Source organism: Emydura macquarii, unplaced genomic scaffold (genome assembly GCF_026122565.2).
Source record: "Emydura macquarii macquarii isolate MOO-44397 ecotype Brisbane River unplaced genomic scaffold, CSIRO-AGI_Emac_v2 contig_2199, whole genome shotgun sequence".
Classification (NCBI taxonomy): domain Eukaryota; kingdom Metazoa; phylum Chordata; order Testudines; family Chelidae; genus Emydura; species Emydura macquarii.
This window is the reverse complement of record NW_027132336.1, coordinates 2,568,235-2,594,852: the sequence shown is the minus strand read 5'-3', so window position 1 is coordinate 2,594,852 and position 26,618 is coordinate 2,568,235. Positions and strand designations below refer to the sequence as shown.

Sequence of the window (26,618 nt, the reverse complement as noted above, 5' to 3'; positions counted from 1 at the left end):
GTCAGAGAACCTCCCCATTTTTTAGATCTAGATATTGACCTGACAGGGTTTTAATCTGCCCAGCCTTTGAGAGACAAGCTACATTTCCTTTTTTATCTTTCCATCGAGAGAGCCTTTCTGATAACTATAACACTGGCTAAATCTAAAGTGGCAGTCTTGAAGGGAGGTCTTGCTGCAATAATATACGAGTTACAGGAGTACCTGAAGGAGCAGAAAGAGGTAAAGTGGCAAACCCCTAGAATTTGTTCCTTGGTTTCTACAGAAATGCTCAGCCTGCCAGATGTTTTTGTACTTGATAAACAAGAGCACATAGATTCTTGACCCCTAAGCCAGCTTCAAAGCCAAACCCTGTACACTGATTGTCAATTTTCTCAGATTTACTGTAGAAGAAAAAATAATGCTAGCTTGTGGGAGGGGGAAAAAACTGATTTTGGGTATGCCATGAAATAAGATGCTTTTTCAAGATTTTGCAAAAGATGTGGTTGAGCAGAGATCAGCCTTAAGAAGAGCTATGGAACTTGCCAAGCAGAGAGGGCTCAAATATTTTATGAAGTTTCAAGCTCATTCCATGCCAAGGTAGGTGTGAAAGTGCATCTGTTCCAAAAACCACAGAAAGCGCTTTAAAAAGTCTTCAGTGAACTGAATACCTTTTCTGTTTTACAGCTGTTTTACACCTCAGCTGTTACATCTGCTCTACTTGCACATATGAACTTACCTAGTGACTGACTGACATTTTGGGTTCTCTCTTCTGTTTCAAGCTTATACTTCTGGGACATGTGTATCAGCTCTCATCAAACAACTGAATATGAAATGTCTGAGCAAGGGAGTTAGGGGGATACCTCATCCCAAGTTGATCTCATGGGGGTGAAGTGACTGTGGCAAGAATTTTTCAAATTTTCTTTTAGCAATATTAAGTGCTTTTTTCTGTATTTGTGTCAGGGAGTTAATGAAACCATGTAGTAAACCCAGCTAGATAGATCAGTATGAACTATTTGATGGTAAGTATATGAATTCTGAAAGCCAGGGGAGGTCTTAGACCTATTTTCAACCTGCGTCAGCCCAACTATCTAAAAAAAAAAATAGTTTTGTATGGTCACCCTAGTGTCCATTATTTCATCTCTGGATTCTGGAGATACCACCCTTGATTTCAAGAGATGACCACTTTCATATGTCAGTATATCAAGGGCACAGAAAATTGCTCAGATTAATAGCGAAAAACTCACATTACCAGCTCAGGGTGCTTCCATTTGGGCTGTCTGCAGATCCCCAGGTGTTCACAAAATGTATGGCTGTTGTAGCATTGTTCCTCTGGAGACTAGGAGTACAGATCTACTCTTACCTAGATGACTGGCTAGTCAAGGGCTGGTCAAAGCTTAGGTTATATCCAGCATTCAGCCGTCATCCTTCAATGCCTTAGGCCTATTGATCAGGGCAGACAAGTCTATGCTTTGTCCTGTACAGAGGATAGAGTTTATAGAAGTTGCATTGGACTCTACCCCGGCCAAAGTGTAGTGTGTTCCTCCCAGAATTGAGATTCTAATCAATTTGATCTCTTGTGACAGTCCTCAAGATTCATCCAGTCACAAGAGCCTGAGGGCACATGGCTTTGTGCACATATATAGTACAGTAGCTGCACCTCAGACTCCTCTGGATGTGACTGACCTCAGTGTACTTGCCAAATCATTTTCATATGGACACTGTGTTCACAGCACCTTCACAGGTTGTAATTTTCCTGAATTGGTGGTTTAATCCGCTCAGTGCTTGTGTGGGCGTTCCCTTCTTTTGTCCTAAATTGTCAATGACTCTAATATCAGATGCATTGGCTCTAGAGTGGGGAGCTCACCTGGGGCTCTTCCAAACTCAGGGGTTTGGGTTTTTGAGGGAGCTTGCTCTTCATATCAACATCGGAGAGCTCAGGACGATTTATCTTGCCTGACAGGCTTTCTTACCTCATATTGGGGCGAAACCTGTTTGTTCTTACAGACAACACTGTAGCAATGTTTTATTCAACAGGCAGGGAGGAGCTCACTCATCCCTCCTTTGTCAGGAAGCAATTTGCCTTTGGGAATTTTGCATCGCCCCTTCAATCAACCCCGAGGCCTCTGACCTTCCAGGGATACAGAATGAACTAGCAAGCCATCTGAGCAGGTCATTTTCCAGTCACCACAAGTGGTCTCTTTACCCAGATGTAGCCGGGTGCATTTTCCAGCAGTGGGGACACCACAAATAGACCCATTTGCGAACAAATACAACAATATGTAACCAGTTCTGCTCCCTACAAGGCCACAGTCTGGGCTTCTTCACAGATGCCTTCCTGCTATGCTGGACAGATAAGCTTTATGCACTTTTCCTCCAATCCTGCTCTGATGCAGTGCTGCCAAGGATCAAGTGGGACCGTGTCCAGGTCATTTTAATAGCCCCAACGTGGCCCCACGGACACTGGTTCTGTACTCGTTCTCTCAGTGACTACTTCACTCTCACTCCCATTGCACTCTGATTTGTTCTCTTAGGACCATGGTCACCTGCTCCACCTGAACCTGCAGAGCTTCATTTAATGGACTGGGAGCTCCCTGGTTAAATCCCAAAAAGCAGGCTTGCTCAGAGCAAATTACTAAGTAACAGAAAAGCCTTCCAACAGGATCATTTACTTGTCAAAATGGAAGTAGTTCTCTATCTGGGCTTGTCAAACCGGAGTTTTGCTGATGCATTTGTCCATCCACCGTACTCAACTGACTGCTGCATCTTAGGCCTGGTGTACACTTGCAGTGAAATTCAGCCACAGTTGACCGGAGATACGCAAGCTTCATTAGAATAGCTTGCATATCTCCCGTCGACTTCCTAAGTTCTAATTAGTGCGGCGTCCCCACTATGCTGCGCTTATGGGAAATGCCCTCCCTTGGACGCAGCGTTAATCTTTTTGCGGGGGTGGATTTATTGAGTCGGCTTCCGGATCGATTGAGTGGGTCTCCACTTCCACTCAATCAATCCCGCGTCACCCAAGGTGCCACTCTGAGTGAAGGTATATCCTTAGCAATTTCCTCTATCAAGGTTCACCTAGAAGCAATATCAGCTTTCCATCCTCATGTGGATAACAGTTCTGTTTTTTCTAATGACATGACAATTAGATTCTTTAAAGCCTGGAAAGATTGTACCCTCAATTAAGGGAGCCTCTTCCCCTTAGGGCTTCAACTTGGTTTTGTCTAAACTTATGGGACCATCATTTGAACCTTTAGCAACGTGTTCCTTGTTACACCTTTCATGGAAGGTAGTTTTCCTAGTTGCTGTCACTTCTGCCAGAAGGGTCTCCAAACTGTGCACCCGTACATCCAGTGTGCCCCACATAGTTGTCTTCAGTGCCCCACAGCTGTATTCGAGTTTTCTGTCTTAGGTAGTTTCAAATTTTCATATCAATCAATTAATTTAATTTACCTGTGTTTTACTCAAAACCACATGCAAGTAGGGAAGAGCAACAGCTGCACACATTGGCTGTTAGATGAGCACTGGCATTCTCCATAGACAGGGCTAAACCATTTTGGCTGTCCAGCCAACTGTTTATGGCTATAGTGGACACAATGAAAGGTCTTCCAATCTCAGAGAATTTAATCTTGGATTACTTCTTGTATCCATGCACGTTGTGATCTGGCAAACTGCGTACTCACTTTGCAATATCTCAAGAATCCTCCATGTCATTCCTTGCACAGATCCCTATCCTGCACATTTGTAAAGCAGCAACCTAGTCATCAGTACATTTTTTTTCTCCCATTACACCATCGTTCAGTACTCAAGAGGGGATGCCAAATATGGTGAAGCTGTACTATGGTGTATACATAAACTGTAATCTCTCCCCCTATTTAACTGCTTGGAGTCACCAAGAGTGGAATGCACATGTGCAGTCACTCAAAGAAGAAAAAACGGTTACTAGCCTTTCATAACTGTTGTTCTTTGAGATGTGTTGCATGTTTCCTTTCCACAGCCTGCCCTCCTATCCTTCTACATCAGAGTTTCCAGAAGGAACTGAGAGGCTGGAGTCAGCTGGGCCCTTTTATACCTGCATCAGCAGTGCACGGCAGCAGAGGGCACATGGGCCACATCAGTGGGTACTACTCAAGGAAAATTTTCTGGTGACTATGCAGGGTGCGTGCACACCAAGAGAGGAATGGGCATGTGCAACACATCTCCAAGAACAACAGTTATGAAAGGTTAATAACCGTTTTTCCTTTTTGTCCAGTGAAGAAAAGTGGTGGCTGCATGAGGGGGCTGGGTTATCAAGTACCATTTTCATCCTCTTTCTTGCTAAAGCACCTACCTGAGGCAACAAAAACATGTAAATGGGGACCAAACATATCATTTGGAAGAACTGGCTGAGATGGGGCGCCATACATTTTTCCCAGTTAGTCAGTGATGGTGGATTTGTCGTCTTTTCTAATACTAAAGCAATACTAATGACCTCAGCAGAGTGGCAGTACTTAGAACTAAGACACTTGCTAATATATCAACTTGATCCAGATGCCATAGAGTTGCTAGAGGCTCTAGAATTACTGAAAATCTTAAACATGCTTCATAATCATGCCCGGCCCATGTCCACTATGTATACTTTGTTAATGAAGTAACCAAAGAGAGCTTTGTAACCAAAGAAAATAACCCTGATGAGGCTGTCAAACAGGCGGTTGTGGAAAGAGGTGGACATGAGTTAAAATAGTATTCTACCTCTGTTTTTTCCCAAAGCCACATTCCAACTAAGAGAGGACTAAATTTCATACCTAAATGTTCTTAGGACTCTTATCTTTCTACCTGATTAGAACTAAACCTTTAGAGCATCCCCTGTATTGTGCATAGTGAAAGATCAGCTCATATCAATTCAGAGACTTTGTAAGTGGATTTCCACTTGTATTAAGCTATGCTAAGAAATAACACCTTGGACCCATTGTGAGAGCAATAGCTCCCTCTACAGAAGTGCAAGCAGCTTCTGTATCTTCTCTAAGATATGTTTCACTATTAGAGATCTGTAGAGGAGCTATTTGGGGTTAGTGCATACTTTTATCTAGTGTTACTCCATAGTGAAAGCATCAAGATCTGATGTTCATTTTCATAGGGCTATCTTAGTCATTTTTTAGATAGACTCTCTGAACCCATCTTCTGTGATTTTAGGTCACTGTTCATGAGTTCTCAACAGTGGAATATGTGTGGACAAACACTCAACTGAGAAGAATAAATAGTTGCATACCTTACAGTAACTGGTTGACCAAGATGTATTGTCCACCTATATTCCATGACCTTTCTTCCATGCTACTACTGAGTCTGATTAAAACCTAGATTCTATATTGGCAAAGGAACAGAAAAGGTCAGTTGAGTTTGCCCTGCCCTTTAAGCCCTTGGTTGAAGGCACGAGGATGCTCAACGCACATACCCCAGTAGACCACTGATGGCCAAAAAAATGTAAATTTGAGTTAATTGGGTGCATGCACACCAACAGAGAGAGAGATCTATATGGACAATACATCTCAAAGAACCACAGTTACTGTAAGGTAAGTAACTGTGTACCTTCCTTTAAATTGAATATATTATACATAGCTGCTTCAGGACAATGTAGAAAAGTGGAAAAACTAGTTTGTTTTAAGAGTGGAATACCAATACCAGAGAATTAGCATAGGTATATTAAATATTCGTAGTATAATATGAAATACGTTTTCCTTATTAAAAAAAAGTCTTTCTTGGTATTGGGTAACTTTATTTATAGAACATATTGTACACCTTTAAATATTAATCTTTTTTTGTTGGGAGAGGACTCCAAGTCTGAATTAAAACTAGTCTAAAGTATAACTTTCAGTAAAATACATCTCTATACTCCTGACTAAACTTCTAAAGGTAACTTGGTTAGAAGATATGTTTAATTTTTTAACTAAATTTATAACTCCTTGATCTCATGTAAAACTCACTTGAAAAACTCATTGTTTCTGGCATGTTGAACTAGTAATAATCTTTCTTAATCACTATTTGCTGAATGTATTTAGAGTATGTGCCTTCTCTGTATTTCCTGGATCTTCCTCCTTTTAAAATTTGAATTTTCTGATGTGTGTATCTGTTTTCAGACACCAAAGACTTTACTCGCTATTGGACAGGTTTCGCCTTATAGTAGCACCAGAAACAACTAGCCCTTCACCTTTGGTTACTTCACACCCACTGGATGGGGAAAACCAACCAGCCTTAGAGAATGTAATTCCAGACAAAGTAAGGCCATATTTAGAATACTTCATAGGGGAAAAACATCTGTTATCTATGCTATAACACGCTTTTCTATTAATGAAATATATCTATGAATGAAGCATTTTTTAAATGCCTGGGTGGTGCTTAGTATATAAATCTGAATAATCTGGCAAATAAATGTCAGCCATATAGTCTTAAATTCTGCAGCTAACCAAATATCATGCACATACATTTATATCTAGCTGCAATAAACTTTGTGTCTTGTGCAGTAATTTTTAATTTTAACTTTTTTCAGTCTGTAGTATTGATGAAGAGATGCACATTATATCTGTTTGTAATAGACTGTTTTCTATTGAATGTCAATTTGCCACTTCAGAACTGGTGGGTGGTTCCTTAAGAAACTTCTAGATACCATCTTTCAGCTCCTCAGAAGTGCTTTTGCTCTTTTTCTTACAGGCTTGTTTACTTTCAAAAACCTCATTTTCTGCATGGACTCTTCTTTGCCTCAGAGCAGTCCCTAGGTTAGCCATTGGTTCAGCAAACCTACACGGTTCCTTGCTCCCAACAGCTGATATTTTATTTAGTCTTTAGCCTATCATCTGCTACTCTCTTTGCCATCCTCCATTAGACTACTGTGTTTCTGTTCTACAAGGGTCTCCAGCAGCCTTGAGGCTAGCATGTCTTTGTTTTATCTGAAACTGCATCCTGCTCAACAGGATCTGATCCCATTCACTGTTTGGTCATAGATGGAGCTACACTCATCTATGTGGCACAGCCAATCCACCTACTACCTATTCTTCATGTCTGCAGTTTAGGACACCACTCCACTTTGGGGATAAGGGAGGGAAATGAGGTGGTCTTTGTCCCCTCAGCCAAGGCACCTCCTGAACATCAGTCCTACCCTCCTTTGGTTCCCAATTACACCATCTTCCTCTGTCTTGGGATGCCTCTCCCCAGCCACTTCTACCAATCTTATAGGCCCTTCAGTTGGGTTTTTCCATGATTCCCTTCCCTACCTTCCTTATGTTTCAGTTAGACTAGACCTGTAAATGTGTATTGATGACATGCTTCCCTTCAAAGTGGTGACCTCCATTCCTCTTCCACCTCTGACTCCTTCTACTCAGAGTTAGTCTGGCCCATTGCAGAGCGTATTTCTTAGAAACCCCTTTCTCTCCCTGGCTCTAACTTTTTTCCTTCCATCCTACCCCAGTGAAAGTCTGAGAAAACACTCCAGAAAATCCAAATAACCTGAGAACCAAGTGGAAGTACAGTACCACATCCTTCATAGATAGGGTGCTTTCTCTAATTTCTTCCAAATCTTCAGAGTCCAATTAGGAGAAGATAGGAATTTTGACTCTAAATTGGAAACTTGGCAAAAATCCACACCATCCTAGATTTCTGAGGAATCTCCAAAATAACTTTAAAAAAAAAAAAAAAAAAGAGAGGGGAATTAAATCAGCTCTGCCAGTGCCAGAGTCCATCAAAAAGATTGTTGGTTGAGTGGCTCTGCTTCACTTGCAAAAAGGAATCCATCAGACATGTCATAAGCTACAGAATCACAATTTCAAAGGTGCCACCCTGTGTAGCATGGCAGAAGGGACTCGCTTCCCTACTGGCTAAGGTGTTTAGTTCATGGAAATTTTGATAATTTTTCCATGCCATTGGAAATGGGTCAAGCTGGTTATCATTTGAAAACCCTTTCTCCCACAAACACAATGGTGCCAAACATGACGAACCTAGAACAATTACATATAAATACGTTCAAGAAAATGTCTAAAAATCAGTGTTTTTTAAATTATGCTGAGACATAGACATGTCAAGCAGGCATCCCTCACAAAGTAAATTGTGACCCTCAAATGACAGTATCGTATTATCAACAAATGCCCATAACATATCTGCTTAATTTTTTTAATGCTACAAATTACTATAAATGGAAGGAGTGTTTTAAGTTAATTTGCCATGATTGGCCAAAAAAAAAAAAAATCAATGGTATTGATTATCATCTTTTATTATGCCAAATTCCTCATGCAGCTTATACACAGCAATAAGTACAACAAAATACTCTGCCTGGACATTGAATTGCAAACAAGGTTGTTTGCTGCATGGAACTGAATGAAGGGTTGTACGTTTCCATGGACCTCATCAAGGGTAGATTTATATTTTGTGCTGCTGATAATATAGACTTCCTTGAAGATACAGCGGATCATGCTACTGTTATGGTCTGCTATCTGGAGCATATTAATGGGACTGGTTCCAGCCTCAAGTGCTGTCTGAATCAGCAAAGAATCGTTCCTTAAAGTAGCTTCATGACTCACTTTCCTACTAAGGTCCAGAAATTCTAAATCCAAGAAATCCAATGTTCAGCAAAGCAGCAGTTAAATTGACTATAGTGTAACTTTCTACATTTGCTAACCTTGACCTCACTTGGTTATTGTGCAAAAGTGGGATGTACTTTGGAGGTGAAAAATCAAGTATGGCTTCAGCTGAAGAGATGGAGAAAGACAAAGACATACCTTCAGATGACACCTAGGACATACCATACCACACCATTTCAGGAGAAAAGTACGTTCCAACATGTTTAGCCCTTAACTCAGCACTACATAAGATGCCAGAATGAAGAACCAATCATATCTGCTAGCCCCACTGATCCCTCAGTTCACTCACAATAATTGCCATTGACAAGGAGTGAATTTATACCTGCTATCAAGAGGGCAAATATCAAGCATTAGAATGTCTCCAGGAGGACTGAGTGCATCCAAAACTACTCTCCCCTATCGGGCATGAATGGGTGTGGAGGATGGACTGATCACACCAGGTATTTCAGAAATACTCTGTGCTCCTGAATCAATCCTTCAGTTAATCAAATGCTCACATGTAAAATCCAGATGCTCACCACCCTGCAAATAATTGGCAAGCAGCCTGCCTTGTGAAGAGATGTGCAAGAGCAGCTCAGACGAGATAAGCATGACAGTGTATTTAGCAGCGGTGCCCTAGATGGAGATAACATTAATGATTTTGATAAATAAATGTTTTCAGTCCTGCATTTCAATGCTACCTTCCTTAGGATTACCAAAGACCAATATCTTTTTTATGTAAGCAATGCATCACTGTGTTAAAGTATAATTTTAAAAGGTTGATTTAAAAAAAAAAAAAAATTCTCAAATATATATCTACGTTAATTGTTCTAGATTTGTCATGTTTGGTACCATTGTGCTTGTGGGAGAAAGGATTTTCGAATGATACCCAACTCTACCCATTTCCAATGACTTTGTAGTATCAAAATTTCCACCAATTGGAAGACCTGCAGCTGGACAGTGACTCCCCCTGCCATGTTGCAGCAGATGACATCATTGAAATTATCATTCACTATAATTTTATGAATCAAGTGTTACCTCCCTTACCTCTGTATCACTCAGCAAACGTTCATGTTGTGAGTTTGAGATCTTCATGCGAGCTTCCTTTGGTCAGACTTTTTATCACTTAACCAAAGCCCAGCAATCACTACACTGGATGAAACATCTGTTTTCAGTGAAGTCTGTCAGTCTTCCATCCCTTTGACCAGAATCACATCTGATGATAGTTTAGGGTTGGGGAGCACACCTGGGCTGTAAGGTTTGCCAAGTCATATATCGTAAAGCAACGTGCAGAACTATAGATTCCCTGGAGCCTTGGGCAGTGTGGCTAGTTCTGCAACACTTCCGATTGCTCAACAGCAGCCTACTTAAACTGGCAGGGTGGTACCATGAGTACCTTCCTCCGTCTTCAGTTCAGAACCTTGTAGGTTTTGTTGAAGAGCACTCACCTATCCATTTCAGCAACAAGAACACAGGGCAAGCTGAAAGTGCAAGCAGATTGACTGACTGAACCCAGAAACCTTTCCTTCCAAGAAAATGGCAACTTAGAGGGGCTGTTTTTGGTATTTGTTAAATGAGATGTCACCAGATAGACCTTCTTGTATTTTTGTTCCACATGTTGGAGCCCTTAAACTTGGGTAGTGGATGCTTTTGTCCTTCACATGGTTGGGCCCTTTCGCTGTATGCTTTCTCACGTCTTCTGCATTTGCTGAAGGTTGGCAGCAGGCTCTGGAGAAATTGGGCCAAAGTTATTCCTTCAGCTCCCTATTGGATCTCAAGACCTTGTTTCTCAGTTTGCTTCAGATTATTTATCTGACCAGTAGCCACTTAAAAGATTTTCTACTACAGGAGCTAGACCTTAATCCAGCCCCTGGCAACTTCAGTTTAGCAGCATCAAAGCTAACAGGTTGATTCTGCAGACCTTTGACTACTCTGCTGTTGTTATGAGCTTGTAGCCAAAGAAAAAGTCACAACTCTACGCATATTAATGTCTGAGCTACATTATTTTGTTGGTGTTTCAGCAAGAATGATTCCCATTTAGGATTCTATCCATTCTGGAGATTCTCAAAGATGGTTTCAATCTAGACTTTTGTGAATACTCTGTAATGCTGGGTTTTGGCCCTTTTCTCCTGGAATGTGACTGTAAAAAAGAGGTTTAATTTACATCCCTATGTATCCTGATTTTCTTCAGTGTGTTGAGAGAGACAGTCTGGATGTGTGACTACTAGATATTCAGTGTAGTGAGACTCAGTCTGGAGCTCCTAGGTCTTGCCAGATATACCCTGGACCAAAAAGTCAGTCCCCTATCATTCTGAAACTAAGCTTTCTTAGTGCAGTTACATATGTACACTGAGTCACCGCACATTCTTGCAAGAAACACTATATTCAGATTTTCACCAACAAGGGTGATCCTTAAAATTTTTTTCTGAATTTCTCCTTAAAATATTGTTTTTTCGTCTCCTTAACTAGGAAATGCTTTTCCTCCTCTTTGCCCTACGCCTTTTTGCACTAAGGAGGTCACTGTTCAATCCTTAATATTTCTAGGACCATCAAATTCTATTTAGATAGGACAGCTCCCTTCTGTAAATATTGGCACCCATTTATAATAAAAAGGGCACCAAAATGGGATAAAAAATATTAAAGGCCATCTTGTTGTATTAAATCTGCCATTGCAACAATTTTAGTTTCCACGAGTTTTTCCATTCGGGTCAGAGGGGTCACTCCACTTTGACCCATAGATACTTCATAAGGAGGAAATCTGGAGTGTTATGACTTGGTCCTCATTCCTTTACCAAGCATTATGAGATAAATGCTGTCTTCTGTTTAATTCTTCAGGCTTTCTTTCTTTATGTTAAAAAAAATAAATAAATCACATACAATTTTGCATTTAATTTTGATTTTTACTCCCATGGCTTGTCTTTATAATTTATTATGTGCACTACAGTGGTGCCTAGATGACCCAGTTTGGTTTAGGGTCCCAAAGTGTTACATGATGTCTGTTAACACCTTCATCTTTTTCTTCTCCTTGCTATTTTCCAGCTATTCTGGAATGGCAAAGGACAATTGCCAGAGAATAGATCAGTTTTGTCTTATTGGTCTATTCTAATGTAGTCTATTCAGCAATTCTTTATGCTCTTTCTTGCTTTCTGTTTTTCTTATTCTTGTTTCCTAGCCTCCTTATGCTTTGTAAGTTTTGCCTAGATGAGATAATGGCTAATAGTCTCTTAGAAGACCCAATTTCAGTGCTTAAATCAAAACATACACAGGCTTGTCTCCACAGGTAGAAGTAGGCATGGTTAATCCAGTAATTCTGGATTGGCAAACGGATAATCCTTGAGAAGACTAATTATAGTGGGTAAAACAAAACTGAACTATTTTCTAATTCTGTCAAAAGTAAATGTGTAGTAAAAAAAAAAAAATTATTCTTTTTAAAGGACTGGTATGTGTCACTAGTCAGATCACAGTGCTGCATCAAGTCAGACTCCGCATTGCTGGAAGGTGCAGAGCTGGTGAATAGGATACCTCAGCCTGACTTGAACTCCTTCATGACCAATAAGGTAATTTCTCTCTGTGAGGAGAATTTAAGATGACGCTTGTGAAAAATATATATTTTTTTTTAAATTTAACTTTTAAAAAGTGTCCCTATTATATTACAAATAACGAACAAATTAGATCGTTAAAAAAAGACCTTTAAGATACTTTCAATTTTACTTAATGCTGATAGTTGACTTTCTGCATTTTACTGAGTTTGAACAACTAAAATAGATTAGCCATTTTCAGTCTCTGGCTTCACAAATGCAATGCTGTAAATTTTGGGTTCCAAGACTGTGGTGGGATCTTGCAACTTATATTGAGGAGATGATAGGCTTCCCAAGATCAAATCTGCCCAAATTCATCACAACGCAATTGATGCTGATAAGTAAAAATAGCAATAGAAAGTGTATATTAAAGGTTGCTGTAATGGTGTATATTTTAAGGAAAAGCAAGATTAATATTTAAAAGTAGATACCATGGATAAAGTTGTTATATGACAATTTTGCTTTGTATCTTTCAAATTAATTTAAAAAAATGTAATTTACTAGAAAGAAATAATTTTTCTTTGGGGAAAAAATGAAATTGCAGTATGAGGAGATAGTGTGCTGTACAAATAGTCATGAAGACAGTTAGACTAAATTGTGACCTGTGGGTCTAATTTTTTTAAGGTGAAATTTTGAAGTATTTGTGTAGTCCATTATAAACAATAATGAATTAAGAAAGGGAGGAAGAAAAATATTTCCATATTACAGATGGGCAAACAGAGACTAGAGACATTAGGTGACTTGTCCAAGTTCACACACCTAGTCATTGACTGAGTTGCATATAGAATGCAGGTTTCTGGTGCCTTAACCACAAGACCCTCTGATCTTCCAAACTGCTGAGTACATATTGTTGTTTATATGTGCAGCTAATAGGTATTGCTATCTTAAGGTTCCCCAATACTTCCCATTTTAAGAGTCCCTGTTTTCAGTTGCTTATAACTTTGCCAAACTTTAGCTATTTGGGCTGAAATTTCTAATGCTGGGTGTTTGCCTCAGGCTGAATTTTTTTTGGAAAGTTTTAGTAAAACTCATTTGGTTTCTTAGATGGCGTTCTTAAAAAAATTCTTACAACTGTTGTGAAGCTCTACTCTGTTTTGAAGCAGGCACTTGAAATTTGGCAGAGGGATCACCTAGTATAAGGAATGTGCCTCTTGGCATTTCCATGGGAAAAAATGCCCGAATTTGACTGTTATGAGCCTTAGAAAAATAAGTTTTGCAGATAAATTCTTTGAAGATTCCATTTTTACTGAGCATGCTTTGTCCCAGTGTTGCAGGGACTGAGCAGGACTTTCCCTGCAGTTACTGTTCCTAGCTGCTGCATGCTGTTGCATTGAACAGTAGAATTGAGAACAAGGAGACTTTCTCTCCTGGGTTTTCAATCATGAGATGTAGGCAAGTAAGTCTGAGATCAGATGAGGAGCTTGGGATGAGAGACTGAGACTGGCTGGGCAAAGATTGAATGTTGCTTTGGAAAGTCACTGCTTCTGCCAGAGAGTTCATGTGTGATGCTAAGCAAGTCATTCAGATCAAGCCTTCCACAGGTGATCACTGATTGTGCATTCCTCATTTTCTGTGTGTTCAACTTGAGACCCTGAGGTCTGATTTGCAGACTAGCTGAGCACCCACAGCTACAACTGAAGTCAATGGAAGCTGTGCCTTGAACATAGAAAGTTTTTCATAAAATCATAGAAATGTAGGGCTGGAAGGGACCTCGAGAGGTCATTTAGTCCAGTCCCCTGTGCTGAGGTAGGACCAGGTAAACCTAGACCAATGGTTCTCAACCTATTTACCAGTGCTACCTGTGTGACCCTGAAGATGTCACATGGGCTGCAGCTGTGTGCTGATTAGGCCACGGGTTGAGAACCACTGACTTAGACCATCCCTGACAGCTGTTTGTCCAGCCTGTTCTTTAAAATCTCCAGTGATGGGGATTCCACAATGTCCTAGGAAGTTTATTCCAGAGTTTAGCAAGTCTTATAGTTAGATTTTCCTAATATCTAACTTTAAATCTCCCTTGCTGCAGATGAAGCCCTTTATGTCTTGTCAAAGGTCAAGTCAAGGGTCTGCAATAAATGAGCAACTAGATACATAGGGAGCCAGGACTCATGGGTTCTATCCCTGGCTTTTGGAGGGGAGTTGGGACTAGTGGTTGGAGCAAAGGGCCTGAGATTCAAGACTCCTGGATTCCATCCCCACCCCTGTGGTTCTGGAAAATCCCTTCCCCGTGCTGTGACTCCATTTCCTCATCTGTAGAATGACTCCCCCTTTGCCAAGCACTTCAAGTTCCCAATTGAAAGGCTCTCTAGATAGCCAAGTGCATTAATTATCTTTCTCTTTGATCTCCGCCTTCCAACGCGCGTGTTCTATCTAGTGTTCTCTCTCTCACACACACACACACACCTGTGAGTCAACACGGAATCGTTTGTGTCAGAAACCCCATACTCTGTGGGGCTGGCCAGTTCCATGAACCCAACCAAGCAGCTGACACCCAGTTCACTGCTCTCTGGCTCTGCCCAGTGCAGGTAAATCCCACCTGAGCTACATGCCATTGAGCTGGCCTCTGGAAATTTTAAAATCAGGTCCTGCTATCTCAAATTAGTCGCACAAAATTAGTGGATACTTTTGACCTTAATCTCTCTGTCTCAGTTTCCCATCTGTAAACTGATTAGTTTCCAAGTTCTAATCAGTTAAAACCCCCAGAAAACTCTAGTCTTATTCATATTAGGTGCTGAAAATTTGGGAGAGTGTTTTTCACACAAAATAAAGTTGGAATCTGGTTTTAACTGTGTAACAACATCAACCTTAACTGTGGCATCACAATAGTTCTTCCATAATATTGCTCTATTAATGTGTTGCTATATTAATTTGCATGGTATTACCCAAACATTTTAATTACTTTTCTCTATGAAAATGTGTTTTCTAAACTTTTATGTATCACTTGTGATTTCAGGAGTTCAGCTTAAGCTTGTTAGCTCCCTGTTTAAGCCTTGGCATGAATGAAATCTCAGAAAACCAGAAGAGCAGCCTCTTTGAAACTGCCCGTAGGATAACTCTAGATCATGTGTCTACTATTGTACAAAAGCTTCCTGCCAATCATCAAGTTTTTCAGCCATTGCAGCCAGTTGAGACTTCAGCCTATTGGAACAAGCTAAGTGATATATTTGGTAATACAAAATAAAGGTCTTATTTTCTTCATCATATTATATAGTAATGTTATTTCAATAAGTCAGTTCTCTAATGGGATCAAAGATTCTCAACAGTAAAATGACTTTGTCCAACATTTTTTGTCTGTTAAAAAAAATGTTAACCATGATGGTTTTTATTTTGAGTCTCTAGATTTTACCCTGACATTTTATCTTATAGGAGACATGATGGTGTATCAAACTGGGATGAGACTCTCTCGTGCACTGGCTCAGTATTTGTTGTTACTCTCTAAATTACCAGCATCTCTCTGTATTCCTCCTGACAAAGAGAATGACATCCTGAAGTTTGTATTAATGTCAGTAGAGGTAAGCGAGAGCATAATAAAAGATGCAACATAATGTTTTCAAATAGGTTCAATTTCCCTTTAAGTTTGAAGAGTCAATGGGCATTCTGTAGGTCTACCGGTATTTCTGGGCTCTACGTTATGGACAAGCATTAGTTTCCAATACTAGTTCATTCAGTGGTTACTCTGTTGTGTCAGAGTATGTTCTACATATTAGATGGAAGAGAGCAGAAAATACGGGACAAGAAAAACTGATGTTTCTCAAGGGAGACTTTTCTCAGCAGCTGAGGGGCAGGGAAGTCTTGGCAGTTTGTACAGTGGCACTGTGAGGTTTGTTGGGAAGGTGAATAAACATGGTAGTTTGCTCAATATAGTGCTTAACTTTTTTTTTCCAGTTCAAACTTTCTGAACCAGTGATATGCTATTATAGTGTAATGAGAAAAATTAATCATACTAGTATTGGTAATTGCAAATATATGTAATTATGAGGATAAAAATAATTTAATCTCATACTTTTGTATATGGGGACAATTTGATGTAATGGATAACTTTTTCTTGTACAGGCACTGTCATGGCATTTAATACATGAACAGATTCCACTAAGTATAGATCTTCAAGCTGCTTTGGAATGCTGCTGCCTGACATTACAGCAACCTGGTCTCTGGAATTTGCTGGCTTCTGCAGCATATGTGACACAGGCTTGCTCCTTAATTAATTGTGTCAGATTTATAATAGAAGCAGGTGAGTTAAATTTGCACAAATATGGGGATGCTTCTGAATAAATCAGCAAACATCACTGATCCTACACTAGGAATCTTAAAGGAATGCAGAATTTTCTCTAACAGTTTTTTGAATTATTTTTCTTTCCATGATGGAAACACATTTGGCAAATTAACTTTTAATTTTTCATTTATGTTTGAACTTGACAGATATCTTACCAGTACAAGTGCTGCTTTGACACTGTTGTGTATTTGGGGGATGAAAGGATTAAAATTGAGAAAAATAATTGATAGGTTTTTTAAATGTTTCTCTCTATTTATCTAATTTAGTTGCAATTGAACCTGGAAACCAGCTTCTTAGTCCAGAAAGGAAGAAGAATACTTCAAAAGGGATCAGTGAGGATGAAGTTGATTCAAATGCTCTAAGTAAGCAAGCAGTGAAGTTTGAGTTTGCATGCAGTTTTACATAACTTGTAGAAAATTTGCCAGATTTTCCTCTTTTACCAATTTAAATCAAAAGGAACTTGGTTGAGACTTGTCCACGTTAGGGAATTATTTCAAAAAATTCACTGTTGATAAAAACTGTTAACTTGTCATCTGAAGGGCGCCAATTTCAACATTTTAATACTGCTTCTCCTGCACTGCGCTGTATTGAGTATGAGTACAATCTAGATGTGGGACTAGGACTTACTGTGATGATACAACTCATCTGACATTGAGACTCCACTTTAGTTGGTAGAAATAGGCTTATTCTTATTGGCGTTTGTATCCTCTTTAGATCTGTATGCATTTTTATATAGTCACAATATTTTACACTGAACTTCTTCTATTTCTCCCAACTCAGAAATGAAATACATTACTACAGCTTGTGAAATGATGGCTGAAATGGTGGAGTGTTTACAGACTGTCTTGGCATTGGGACATAAGAGAAACAATAGTATCCCAGCATTTCTCACTCCCGTTCTTAAGAACATCATCATCAGCTTGGGGAGACTGCCTCTAGTAAACAGCTACACAAGAATACCTCCCTTGGTATGTGCATTGTAGTTTCTTTCCACACTAGATGAAAACTACTGGCCATTTTTGGATAAAATGAATATAATACTTAGCTAAATCTAGTATCTGGCAATAAAAAATATTTTCAAATAAGAATGTCTTTTGTGGAGTCAGAGGTTAGAATTATGAGATCTTTTGAGAGTTCTTTGAGGTTCTGTTTGAAACAGGTTTCTGTGCCATCTAGTAGTTAGAACAAATCAGGACTCTTGGATTCTGTTCACATTTGCTGCTGACTAACGGTGACACTGGGCAAGGTATTTAGCTCGTCTAGTGCTTAGTTAATATATCTGTAAAATGGATAGAGAAATACTTCAGAGTTGTTGCAAGATTTCATTACCATTTTTAAAGGACTTTAAGACCCTCTGATTAAAAGTACAAAGCAGAATTATCCAAAGCGTTTTTAGGTGTTGGGGGCAGAGTGTCTGACAACCTGGTTTTAAGAAACACAAGTGTATGCAGATTCAGAAACAAAGTGTCAAGGGAACACTTTTTCCTTCTTGAGTCAAAAGTATTTTTCACTTTTCGCAATCATCTTTGTGCTTTTTTAATGCCACCCTTTGCATGTGGAAAACTTTCCCTTAATTAGTGTGTGAGGCCACAACCTCTTCTTCAAATCCTTCCTCAAAACTGCTTACATTGTACTGCCAACTTATAGTGGCTGGATAGAGGGTTTATTTTAAAAGTATGTGATTTATATGAAGGATTGAGGGAGTGTGGTTGTGTTTGATTTATAATCCAAATCTTTTGGGGCAAGGAGTCTGTTATATTTGGAAAGCGTCTTGTACATTGTTGGCACCACTGTAATCCGAATTAATAATGTGAGATTTGTCTGATGTCGGTTTGGTATGTAAAACAAGGAACTTCCAAGTTTTACTTACTTCCATTTAAATTTCATATCTCATTTTAAAATGCTGCCTTAGGGGGAGGAAGGTTTCATGGACTTTTTTAGTCCACTAGATGGGCTTCTAGCCTTAAAAATAGGGTTTGTGCATATCTTAATTACACAGTTCAGGTTTTAAGGAGAACAAGGAATTCTTTAAATGTCAAAGTAATTTAATTGGTTATTACAAGTCACTGTCCCTTTTTCTTTCTACTGGTCTAGTGTCAGTACTTTGTACTGTTACTCAGGTAGACCAAATTCATAACTGATTTAAGGACTTCCGTACCTCAGTCCAGTGTAGAGAGAGAGACACTCCTTGGTGTGAGGTGTTCTGTGTGGTCTCTAAGTGAAGAATTTGAGATTTACCACATTCAGATACCTACTTCTGAAATGATGTAAGGATAGAAAAGAAACCTTAGCGTTTTATTTACCAAAAATTTCACTGTCTGACAACTTTCAGTAAAGAGGAAGAGGTATATTAAGTCTGCTACTGTAAACGGTCAAAAAAAAAAAAATTTAAACACTTTTTAGTAACAAGATTATCCACTTGTTTTTGTCCTGTTGGAAGAATTGAGTGATTTTTCATTGAGTTATTAGCAGGTTGTGTAACACATGCTTGAAATACTGTGAGAGAGAGTACCAATGAGGCTGAAAAACAATAAAATACATAGCGGGCACATAAAAGTATTGTTTGAATTTAGAATCTTTTTACTAGTCCTTAACCATCATAATGCACAATCTTATATGTATCTCACTATTTTTAATTCCAAATGTGATGTTCATAGCTGTAATATTAAAGTAATATTTACTACTTTAAAATAAATAATAAGTAGTATGTTTTTTATATTCCAACAGGTTTGGAAACTAGGCTGGTCACCAAAACCTGTAGGTGATTTTGGCACAGCTTTTCCAGAAATCCCCGTAGAATTTCTTCAAGAAAAAGAAATCTTTAAAGAGTTCATCTATCGCATTAATATATTGGGTAAGTAGATGACATTTTTTAGGCTCTTTTGAATGCTTATTCTTTCTAGCTATCAGAAGTATGTAAAGTGATGGTTTCGAACTTAGATCCAGGAACAACCTATGTTTCTGATAAGACAGACAATTATTTGTTTATCCAAATGTGTTGGAGGACAGGAAGAAATTTGGATAAGTGGCAGGACTCTTTTAATGTCTATGACACTTGATGGAGCACTTGACCTTATGTCAGATAAACAAGTTCTCTCTTCGAGTGATTGCTCATATGCATTCCAATGTAGGTGTGTGCGCGCCCGTGCACAGATTCCCGGAACTTTTTTCCCTAGCAAGCCCCGCATGGCCAGCTCAGGCGCCCCCTGGAGTGCCGCGCTCATGTCGCGGTATAAAGGGCGCTGCTGGCTGCGCGGGTCCCCAGTTCCTTCTTTCCGCCTGTGACGGTTACTGGAACTATCGCCTCTTGCTGTGTGCAAGTAGCTCATTCCCTAGTTGTTTGACTGTTTTCAAAGTTTCTTGTTATAGTAGTAGTTATAGAGTTTGTTAGTTTATAGTTGTAGTGATAAGTTAGAACCCCGGACGGGGTCCTCTTCTACTGGGAGTCATGCCGGGTTCCACAGGCTTTAAGAACTGTGTCTTGTGTACTAAAGCCTTTCCTATTAGTGACCCGCATGACCGCTGTCTCCGGTGCCTTGGAGAAGAACACCGTCGAGACAAGTGTAAGTCCTTTAAGCCTCGGACCCAGAAAGAACGAGACGCGAGGCTAAAGGCGATTCTAATGGAGTCGGCGCTCCGTCCAGCTTCCGAGCCGTCCCGGTCTCCGTTGGCACCGAGTGTGTCGTCGGTGCGGAGCGCCCCCCCCCCCACCGGCACCACTTTCGGCACCGCCGCGGGCCTCTAAAGTGGCCAAGAAGACGGCACGGCCTTCGGCCGCACCCAAGATCTCCCTCCGGCCCGCGCAGGGCGGAGGGAGTACGGAGACGCCCCAGCCAAGAGCCGTTGAGATTACTCCGGCACCGGGGTCTCCGCGCGGGCTGCCTCCCCCGACTCCTGGTAGTGGGGGAGTGCACCTGCAAGGGCCGTCGACGCCGGAGGCGTTTACTGCGGCACGAGCCCTCATGGCCTTGCCCACGCCTCCGTCCCCCCCCTCGGCCGAGGGACAAGGGACCCGCGTCTCGGGGCAAACCCGCGCTGGGTGGTCCCGGTGGTTGGAGACGCTCCCAATCTAAGTCTCCTGCCAGACGGTCATGGAGGGTGGAGAGCGTCGGCTCCCCTCCGAGCTCCGACTCCAGGTCGTCGAGCGACTCGGCACCACGGCACCGTGGGCGGTCCCGAGTCCGTCGCCGGAGCCGCAGATCCAGCTCCGATTTGAGCGGGGACCGGGATTCGGGCTCATGATCTACGGTGCGGAGCCCGTCCCGGCACCGATCGAGGTCATTGTCGGTCGTTTCGAGAGGCAGCGACTCACATCTGGCGGCACCGCTGATCCCGGCACCGACGCCTGCTTCGGCACTGTTGCTGGCTCCGGCACCGGTGCAGCCGGCACCGATGATGGCATCGTTGCAGCCGGCACCGGTGATGGCACCGGCACCGACCTCGGGACGGCTGGACTCCCCTCAGCGTCACCATCGTCGGCACCGCTCTCGGTCTCGAGGGAGCAAGCGGCATCGCAAGTCCTCTCGCCGCAGGGGCAGATCGGGTGCGTCGTCGTCATCGTCCCCGTCCTCCTCTCATCGCCGGCACCGCAGACGTCGGCACCGGTCCACGTCATCCTCATCGGACCGCTCCACGCGTCGGCGACATAAGCGACGCACGGGGGGCTCTGGTGACATGAAGGCGGTGCGGCTGCATCAGCCTTCCCTGCAGGCCGCGGGGTGGGCCCAGGGACCTTGGCAGTGGCCGTATTGGGGACCCTGGAATGCCTCTATGCCCCAGGGCTCAGTGTCACTACACTCAGTGGTGGCCCCCCCAGTCCCCCCGGCCCCTAAGGTTCATGAGCAGGGTTCGGAGGACTCGGACCCAGGGGAGGGACCCTCTTCCGCACCCCTACCCTTCTCTTCCTCATCGTCACCGGATGAGGCAGCGGCAAGGGACCGTAAAGGGCCCCTGTTTGATTTCAGGGGCCACCAAGACCTCCTTAAGAGGGCTGCTGAGAACTTGGGCATGGAGTTTAAGCTCATGTCTGAGGAGGAGGACTCCCTCTTTGGGCCCTCGGGCTCTCTGGGACCCTCCCGGGCAACCTTGCCAGTGCATGACAATGTCATGAAGATAGCGAGGAAGCTTTGGCAGACCCCTTCCTCCCTGCCTTCCACCTCCAAGGGGGTGGAACGAAAATATTATGTCCCCAAGGAACCTTTCAAATTTTTGTACAGCCACCCTGCGCCCAGTTCTCTGGTGGTCGATGCGGCCAACCAGAGGGACCGTCAGGGGGGTCAGGGTAGCACCCCTAAGGACAAGGAGGGCCGTAAGCTGGACTTGTTCGGGAGGAAAATCTACTCTACTGCGGCGCTGCAGTTTAGAGTAGCGAACCACCAGGCCCTGTTTGGGAAGTACAATAAGAACCTGTGGGCCTCGATGCAGAGGTTTGCTTCCCAGCTGCCCCCTGACCAGGAGGCGGATTTTTCCATGGTTCTGCATGAGGGAGCTGCGGTGGCTACCGCTGCGCTGCAGGCGGCTAGCGACGCGGCGGACACAGCCAGTAGGGCAATGGCCTCGGCGGTGGTGATGCGCCGCTGCTCGTGGCTTCAGGCCTCTGGCCTCACTCAAGAGGTTCAGCAGGCTATCCAGGACTTGCCGTTTGATGGCCTGGGTCTGTTTTCGGAAAAGACAGATGACAAGCTCCACGCTCTCAAGGACTCTCGGGCCACCCTGAAGTCTCTGGGGTTGTATACTCCTCAGGCCTCCAGGCAGCAGTCCAGACCGCAGGCCCAGGGCAACCACCGCCCCCGCCCAGGCCGGCTCCTCGACCACCCCAGCAGAGGAGGGGTCGTGAGCGCTACCGCGGTCCCAGCAGGGGAGGCCGCCAAGGGTCCTCTGCGAGGGGCCAGCAGGGGCCTGCAAAAGGGGGTAATCAGTCTAATAAACGTTTTTGACCCAGAGCAGGAGGGTAGTATTCTTCCTTCTCTCTGGGATCCTGGTCGGCCGTTTGGGGACAGGCTTCGCCCTTTCCTTTCAGAATGGGAAGCCATCACTACGGACCGCTGGGTCCTGGAGGTGATTGCTAAGGGGTACGCCCTCCAGCTTACAACCTCCCCTCCCAACACCCCCCCAAGGCTGTCCCCCATTGGGGATCCGGCCTCGGTTCAACTCCTAGTGCAGGAGATTGGGTCGCTCCTCACGTTGGGGGCAGTGGAGGAAGTCCCACTGGCCGAAGAGGGCAGGGGCTTTTATTCTAAGTATTTCTTAATCCCCAAGGCGAAGGGAGGCCTTAGGCCCATTCTGGACCTCCGTGGCCTAAATAGGTATATTAGGCGAGTTAAGTTTCGTATGGTCTCTCTCGCCACAATCATTCCGGTCCTTGACCCAGGGGATTGGTATGCCGCCCTTGACTTGAAGGATGCATACTTTCACATCTCGATATTACCGGCCCATAGGCGGTTTTTGAGGTTTGTGGTAGCGGGACGCCATTATCAGTTTCGGTCCCTACCCTTTGGGCTCTCCTCAGCACCTAGGGTTTTTACTAAGTGCATGGCTGTGGTGGTAGCCCACCTGCGCCGGAAAGGTGTTCAAATCTTCCCCTACCTGGATGACTGGTTAATCAGGGGGAGGTCGAGTGCCCATGTGAGACATAGTCTGTTCCTCACACGCGACTTGTGTGCTAGACTGGGGCTGATTATCAATGAGCAAAAGTCCACACTCACTCCGGTACAATGTATTGAGTTTATTGGAGCCAGGCTAGATGCAGTACAAGCCAGAGCCTTCCTGCCTCAAGCAAGATTTGAGGCGATGGCAGCCATCATATCTGATCTCCACTTGTCCCCCATGACGACAGCCAGGCACTGCCTGCAGCTGTTGGGACATATGGCGGCTTCTACATATGTAGTGAGACTGGCCCGATTGAGGCTTAGACCTCTCCAGGCGTGGTTGGCTTCGGTGTATGTACCACACAGGCATTCTCTAACTAGAGTGGTCCTGGTTCCCCCACAGGTGCTGTCGTCCCTCGATTGGTGGAGGGACCCCAGGGAAGTGATGATGGGCGTCCCCTTCAGAGAGTTCGCCCCATCTGTGACGCTCATCACAGACGCATCCGATCGGGGATGGGGAGCCCACATTTCTCACGATCAGGGCACCCAAGGGCTTTGGTCTCTGGAGGAGAGAGCTCTGCACATCAATGTGCGCGAGCTCAGAGCGGTCCGGTTGGCCTGCAAGGCCTTCCTCCCCTTCCTCAGGGGCAGAGTGGTCCAAGTCCTTACGGACAATACGGCAGCCATGTTCTACATGAACAGGCGGGGGGGCACGCTCCTCGGCACTTTGCCAGGAAGCCTTTCACCTCTGGAACTTCGCGGTGAGACACGGTTTTCATTTATCTGCCTCTCACCTCCCGGGGGTACGAAACAGCGAGGCGGACCGCCTCAGCAGAATTCCGCTACCCAGACGGTGCGACCTGATCTCCCAGGACCATGGGAGATTGTTGCACCCCGACCTGGCCTCCCTCCACCTCACCGCCTGGAGACTTTGTGGCTGACGGAGGGAGAGAGAGCCTGTTCCATGCAGGTTCAACAGGTCCTCCTGGGCAGCAGGAAGCCGTCCACGCAAGTAACATACAAAGCTAAGTGGCGGAGGTTTTCGGGGTGGGCAGAAGCGAGAGGGTTACACCCTAGCATCTCCCCTATTCAGGCCATCTTGGAGTACTTACTGCAGCTTAAACTGCAGGGCCTGGCTTTGGCCTCCCTCAAGGTCCACCTAGCAGCCATCTCGGCCTTCCACCAACCCATGGAGGGCCGCTCCCTGTTTTCTCACCCTATGTCGGTGAGGTTCCTTAAGGGGGTGGAGAGGACTTTCCCTCAGGTGCGGGACCCGGTGCCACCCTGGGACCTCAACTTGGTCCTTAACGGGCTGATGGGTCACCCATTCGAGCCCTTGGCTACATGCTCCCTTCTACTCTTGTCATGGAAGGTGGCCTTCCTAGTGGCTATCACCTCGGCCAGAAGGGTCTCCGAACTGAGGGCGTTAACCTCGGAGCCCCCTACACGGTTTTTTATAAGGATAAGGTCCGGCTGAGGCCTCACCCGGATTTTATGCCTAAGGTGGTGTCTCAGTTCCACTGTAACCAGGACATTTTCCTTCCTGTGTTCTTTCCAAAACCCCATGGGTCGGAGGAGGAAAGGAGGGGACATTCGCTGGACGTCAGGCGAGCCTTGGCCTTCTATCTCGAGAGGACCAAGCCTTTCCGGAAGTCGACACAGCTCTTCGTAGCTGTGGTGGATAGGATGAAGGGCTTGCCTGTCTCCACCCAGCGCATCTCCAAGTGGATTACTGCCTGCATTAAAGCATGCTATGAGCAGGCAGGAGTACCCCTCCCAGGGCCGGTGAGAGCACACTCCACTAGGGCCCAGGCCTCTTCCGCAGCCTTTCTAGAGAGGGTTCCCCTGCAGGACATCTGCAGGGCAGCGACCTGGTCGTCAGTCCATACGTTCACGTCGCATTACGCCATCGTGGAACAAGCGAGGGAAGACGCAGGGTTCGGCAGAGCCGTGCTGTCTAGAGCAGGTCACCGATAACTCCTACCCTCCTCCAAGGTACGGCTACGCAATCACCTACATTGGAATGCATATGAGCAATCACTCGAAGAGAGAAAACAAGGTTACTTACCAGTAACTGTTGTTCTTCGAGATGTGTTGCTCATATCCATTCCAAACCCACCCCCCGTCCCCACTGTCGGAGTTGGCAGAAAGAAGGGACTGGGGACCCGCGCAGCCAGCAGCGCCCTTTATACCGCGACATGAGCGCGGCACTCCAGGGGGCGCCTGAGCTGGCCATGCGGGGCTTGCTAGGGAAAAAAGTTCCGGGAATCTGTGCACGGGGCGCGCACACACCTACATTGGAATGGATATGAGCAACACATCTCGAAGAACAACATTTACTGGTAAGTAACCTTGTTTTTTGGGTATACAAGCTTCAGATGAACTAGATTTGATTGTAAAAGCAAAAATGAAGTATAACATGATTTCTTCTCAACCTAAAATAGGAAAGCCTTAATCTGGGTTGAAACTAAACAAAAATATCCTGTGATCATTAAAGTGATTTTATCTTTTCCTTCTGGAGAGCAGAGTTCAAATACTGCTTAATTCCCAAACGAAAATGAATATGTTGGTCTCTTCCATGTGTGTGTGTTTTGTTCTTCACTGACTATCAGTCTCTGTGTAGAAATGGAACAGTGGGTATTGCAGAGCAGGATAGAATCACTGTAATTCAGTGAGCACTAAATTCTGCTCAGAATTGTAAAGGGAAATTTTAGTAATACAGGGATTTACTTTTGGTATTGCCAGAAATATTCCTCTCTCAGAAATCTTGTTCCTTGTATTGTATAGAAAGATCCTTTGGTTTTTATCTGTAACGTACCAGTACTGTTAGCTATACCAATCACAATTCAGAGCAACTGCATCTGTCTTCCCTCTCTCTGGTCGAGCAAGGGCACCCACTCTTAGGCTTCCAGCTCCCGGGCTGCGAAATTATATCTGTGGAAATTACATCTCATTTTGAAATGATGTTCCACGTTTGTAATAAAAGTTAGTTTATAGTTGCACTGAAGTAGTAAATAGCCTTATTCCTCTGAATATGTTCATAGGGTGGACTAGCCGTACCCAGTTTGAAGAGACCTGGGCTACTCTGCTTGGTGTGCTTGTAACTCAACCAATTGTAATGGACCAAGAAGAAAGTCAACAAGAGGTAAAGCTGTTCAATGGCAACACATTTATGTAGTGTAAATACTTTTCCTTGTTGGTAATTTAACTTTGTGAGGCAGACCATTGCCCAGTGTAATACTGCAATATGATTTCCTTTATATTTCACATTTACCTTCTGGGCTAATGTCTCTGCCTGTAGGTGAATGGTTTTAGAAAGTTTAAAAATCTTCAACCATCTTTGAGTTACGAAGAATGAAAGAAATATCACAGTTGAGGCTTGAAGTGTAATACAGATGTTTAACTTTATTAAGCTCAGGCAGAAATGCCAGAAAGATTACAAGAAACCTGTTATTGCACCATTCTAATCAAACTGAGGAAATGCACTAATTAAAGTACCAACAGCAACAATAACTTGTTCAGATTACACGTGTAATACTTTCTATTCCTGATTTAGTGTTAAAAAGTAGCTTGGTACAATATTGTTTGTTGTAAGATTTATATCACAAAGTGTGCAGGATGTGTA

At 43.5% G+C, this 26,618-nt stretch overlaps 1 protein-coding gene across 5 annotated transcripts in view; it reads left to right on the top strand.

Annotated features, from left to right (window-relative positions):
• Positions 1–26,618, top strand: part of HTT (huntingtin) — a 199,443-nt gene that overhangs the window by 129,069 nt on the left and 43,756 nt on the right. For all 5 annotated transcript variants that reach the window (XR_010921863.1, XR_010921864.1, XM_067558891.1 and 2 more), the window contains 9 exons: positions 6,090–6,228; positions 11,993–12,115; positions 15,087–15,300; positions 15,500–15,645; positions 16,187–16,364; positions 16,673–16,768; positions 17,187–17,374; positions 19,134–19,260; positions 26,038–26,138. Coding sequence is in view for 3 of the 5 variants with exons in the window: in XM_067558891.1 (XP_067414992.1) it covers positions 6,090–6,228; positions 11,993–12,115; positions 15,087–15,300; positions 15,500–15,645; positions 16,187–16,364; positions 16,673–16,768; positions 17,187–17,374; positions 19,134–19,260; positions 26,038–26,138 (1,312 nt within the window). In the remaining 2 variants the exon portion in view is untranslated. The remainder of the gene's footprint in view (positions 1–6,089; positions 6,229–11,992; positions 12,116–15,086; positions 15,301–15,499; positions 15,646–16,186; positions 16,365–16,672; positions 16,769–17,186; positions 17,375–19,133; positions 19,261–26,037; positions 26,139–26,618) is intronic.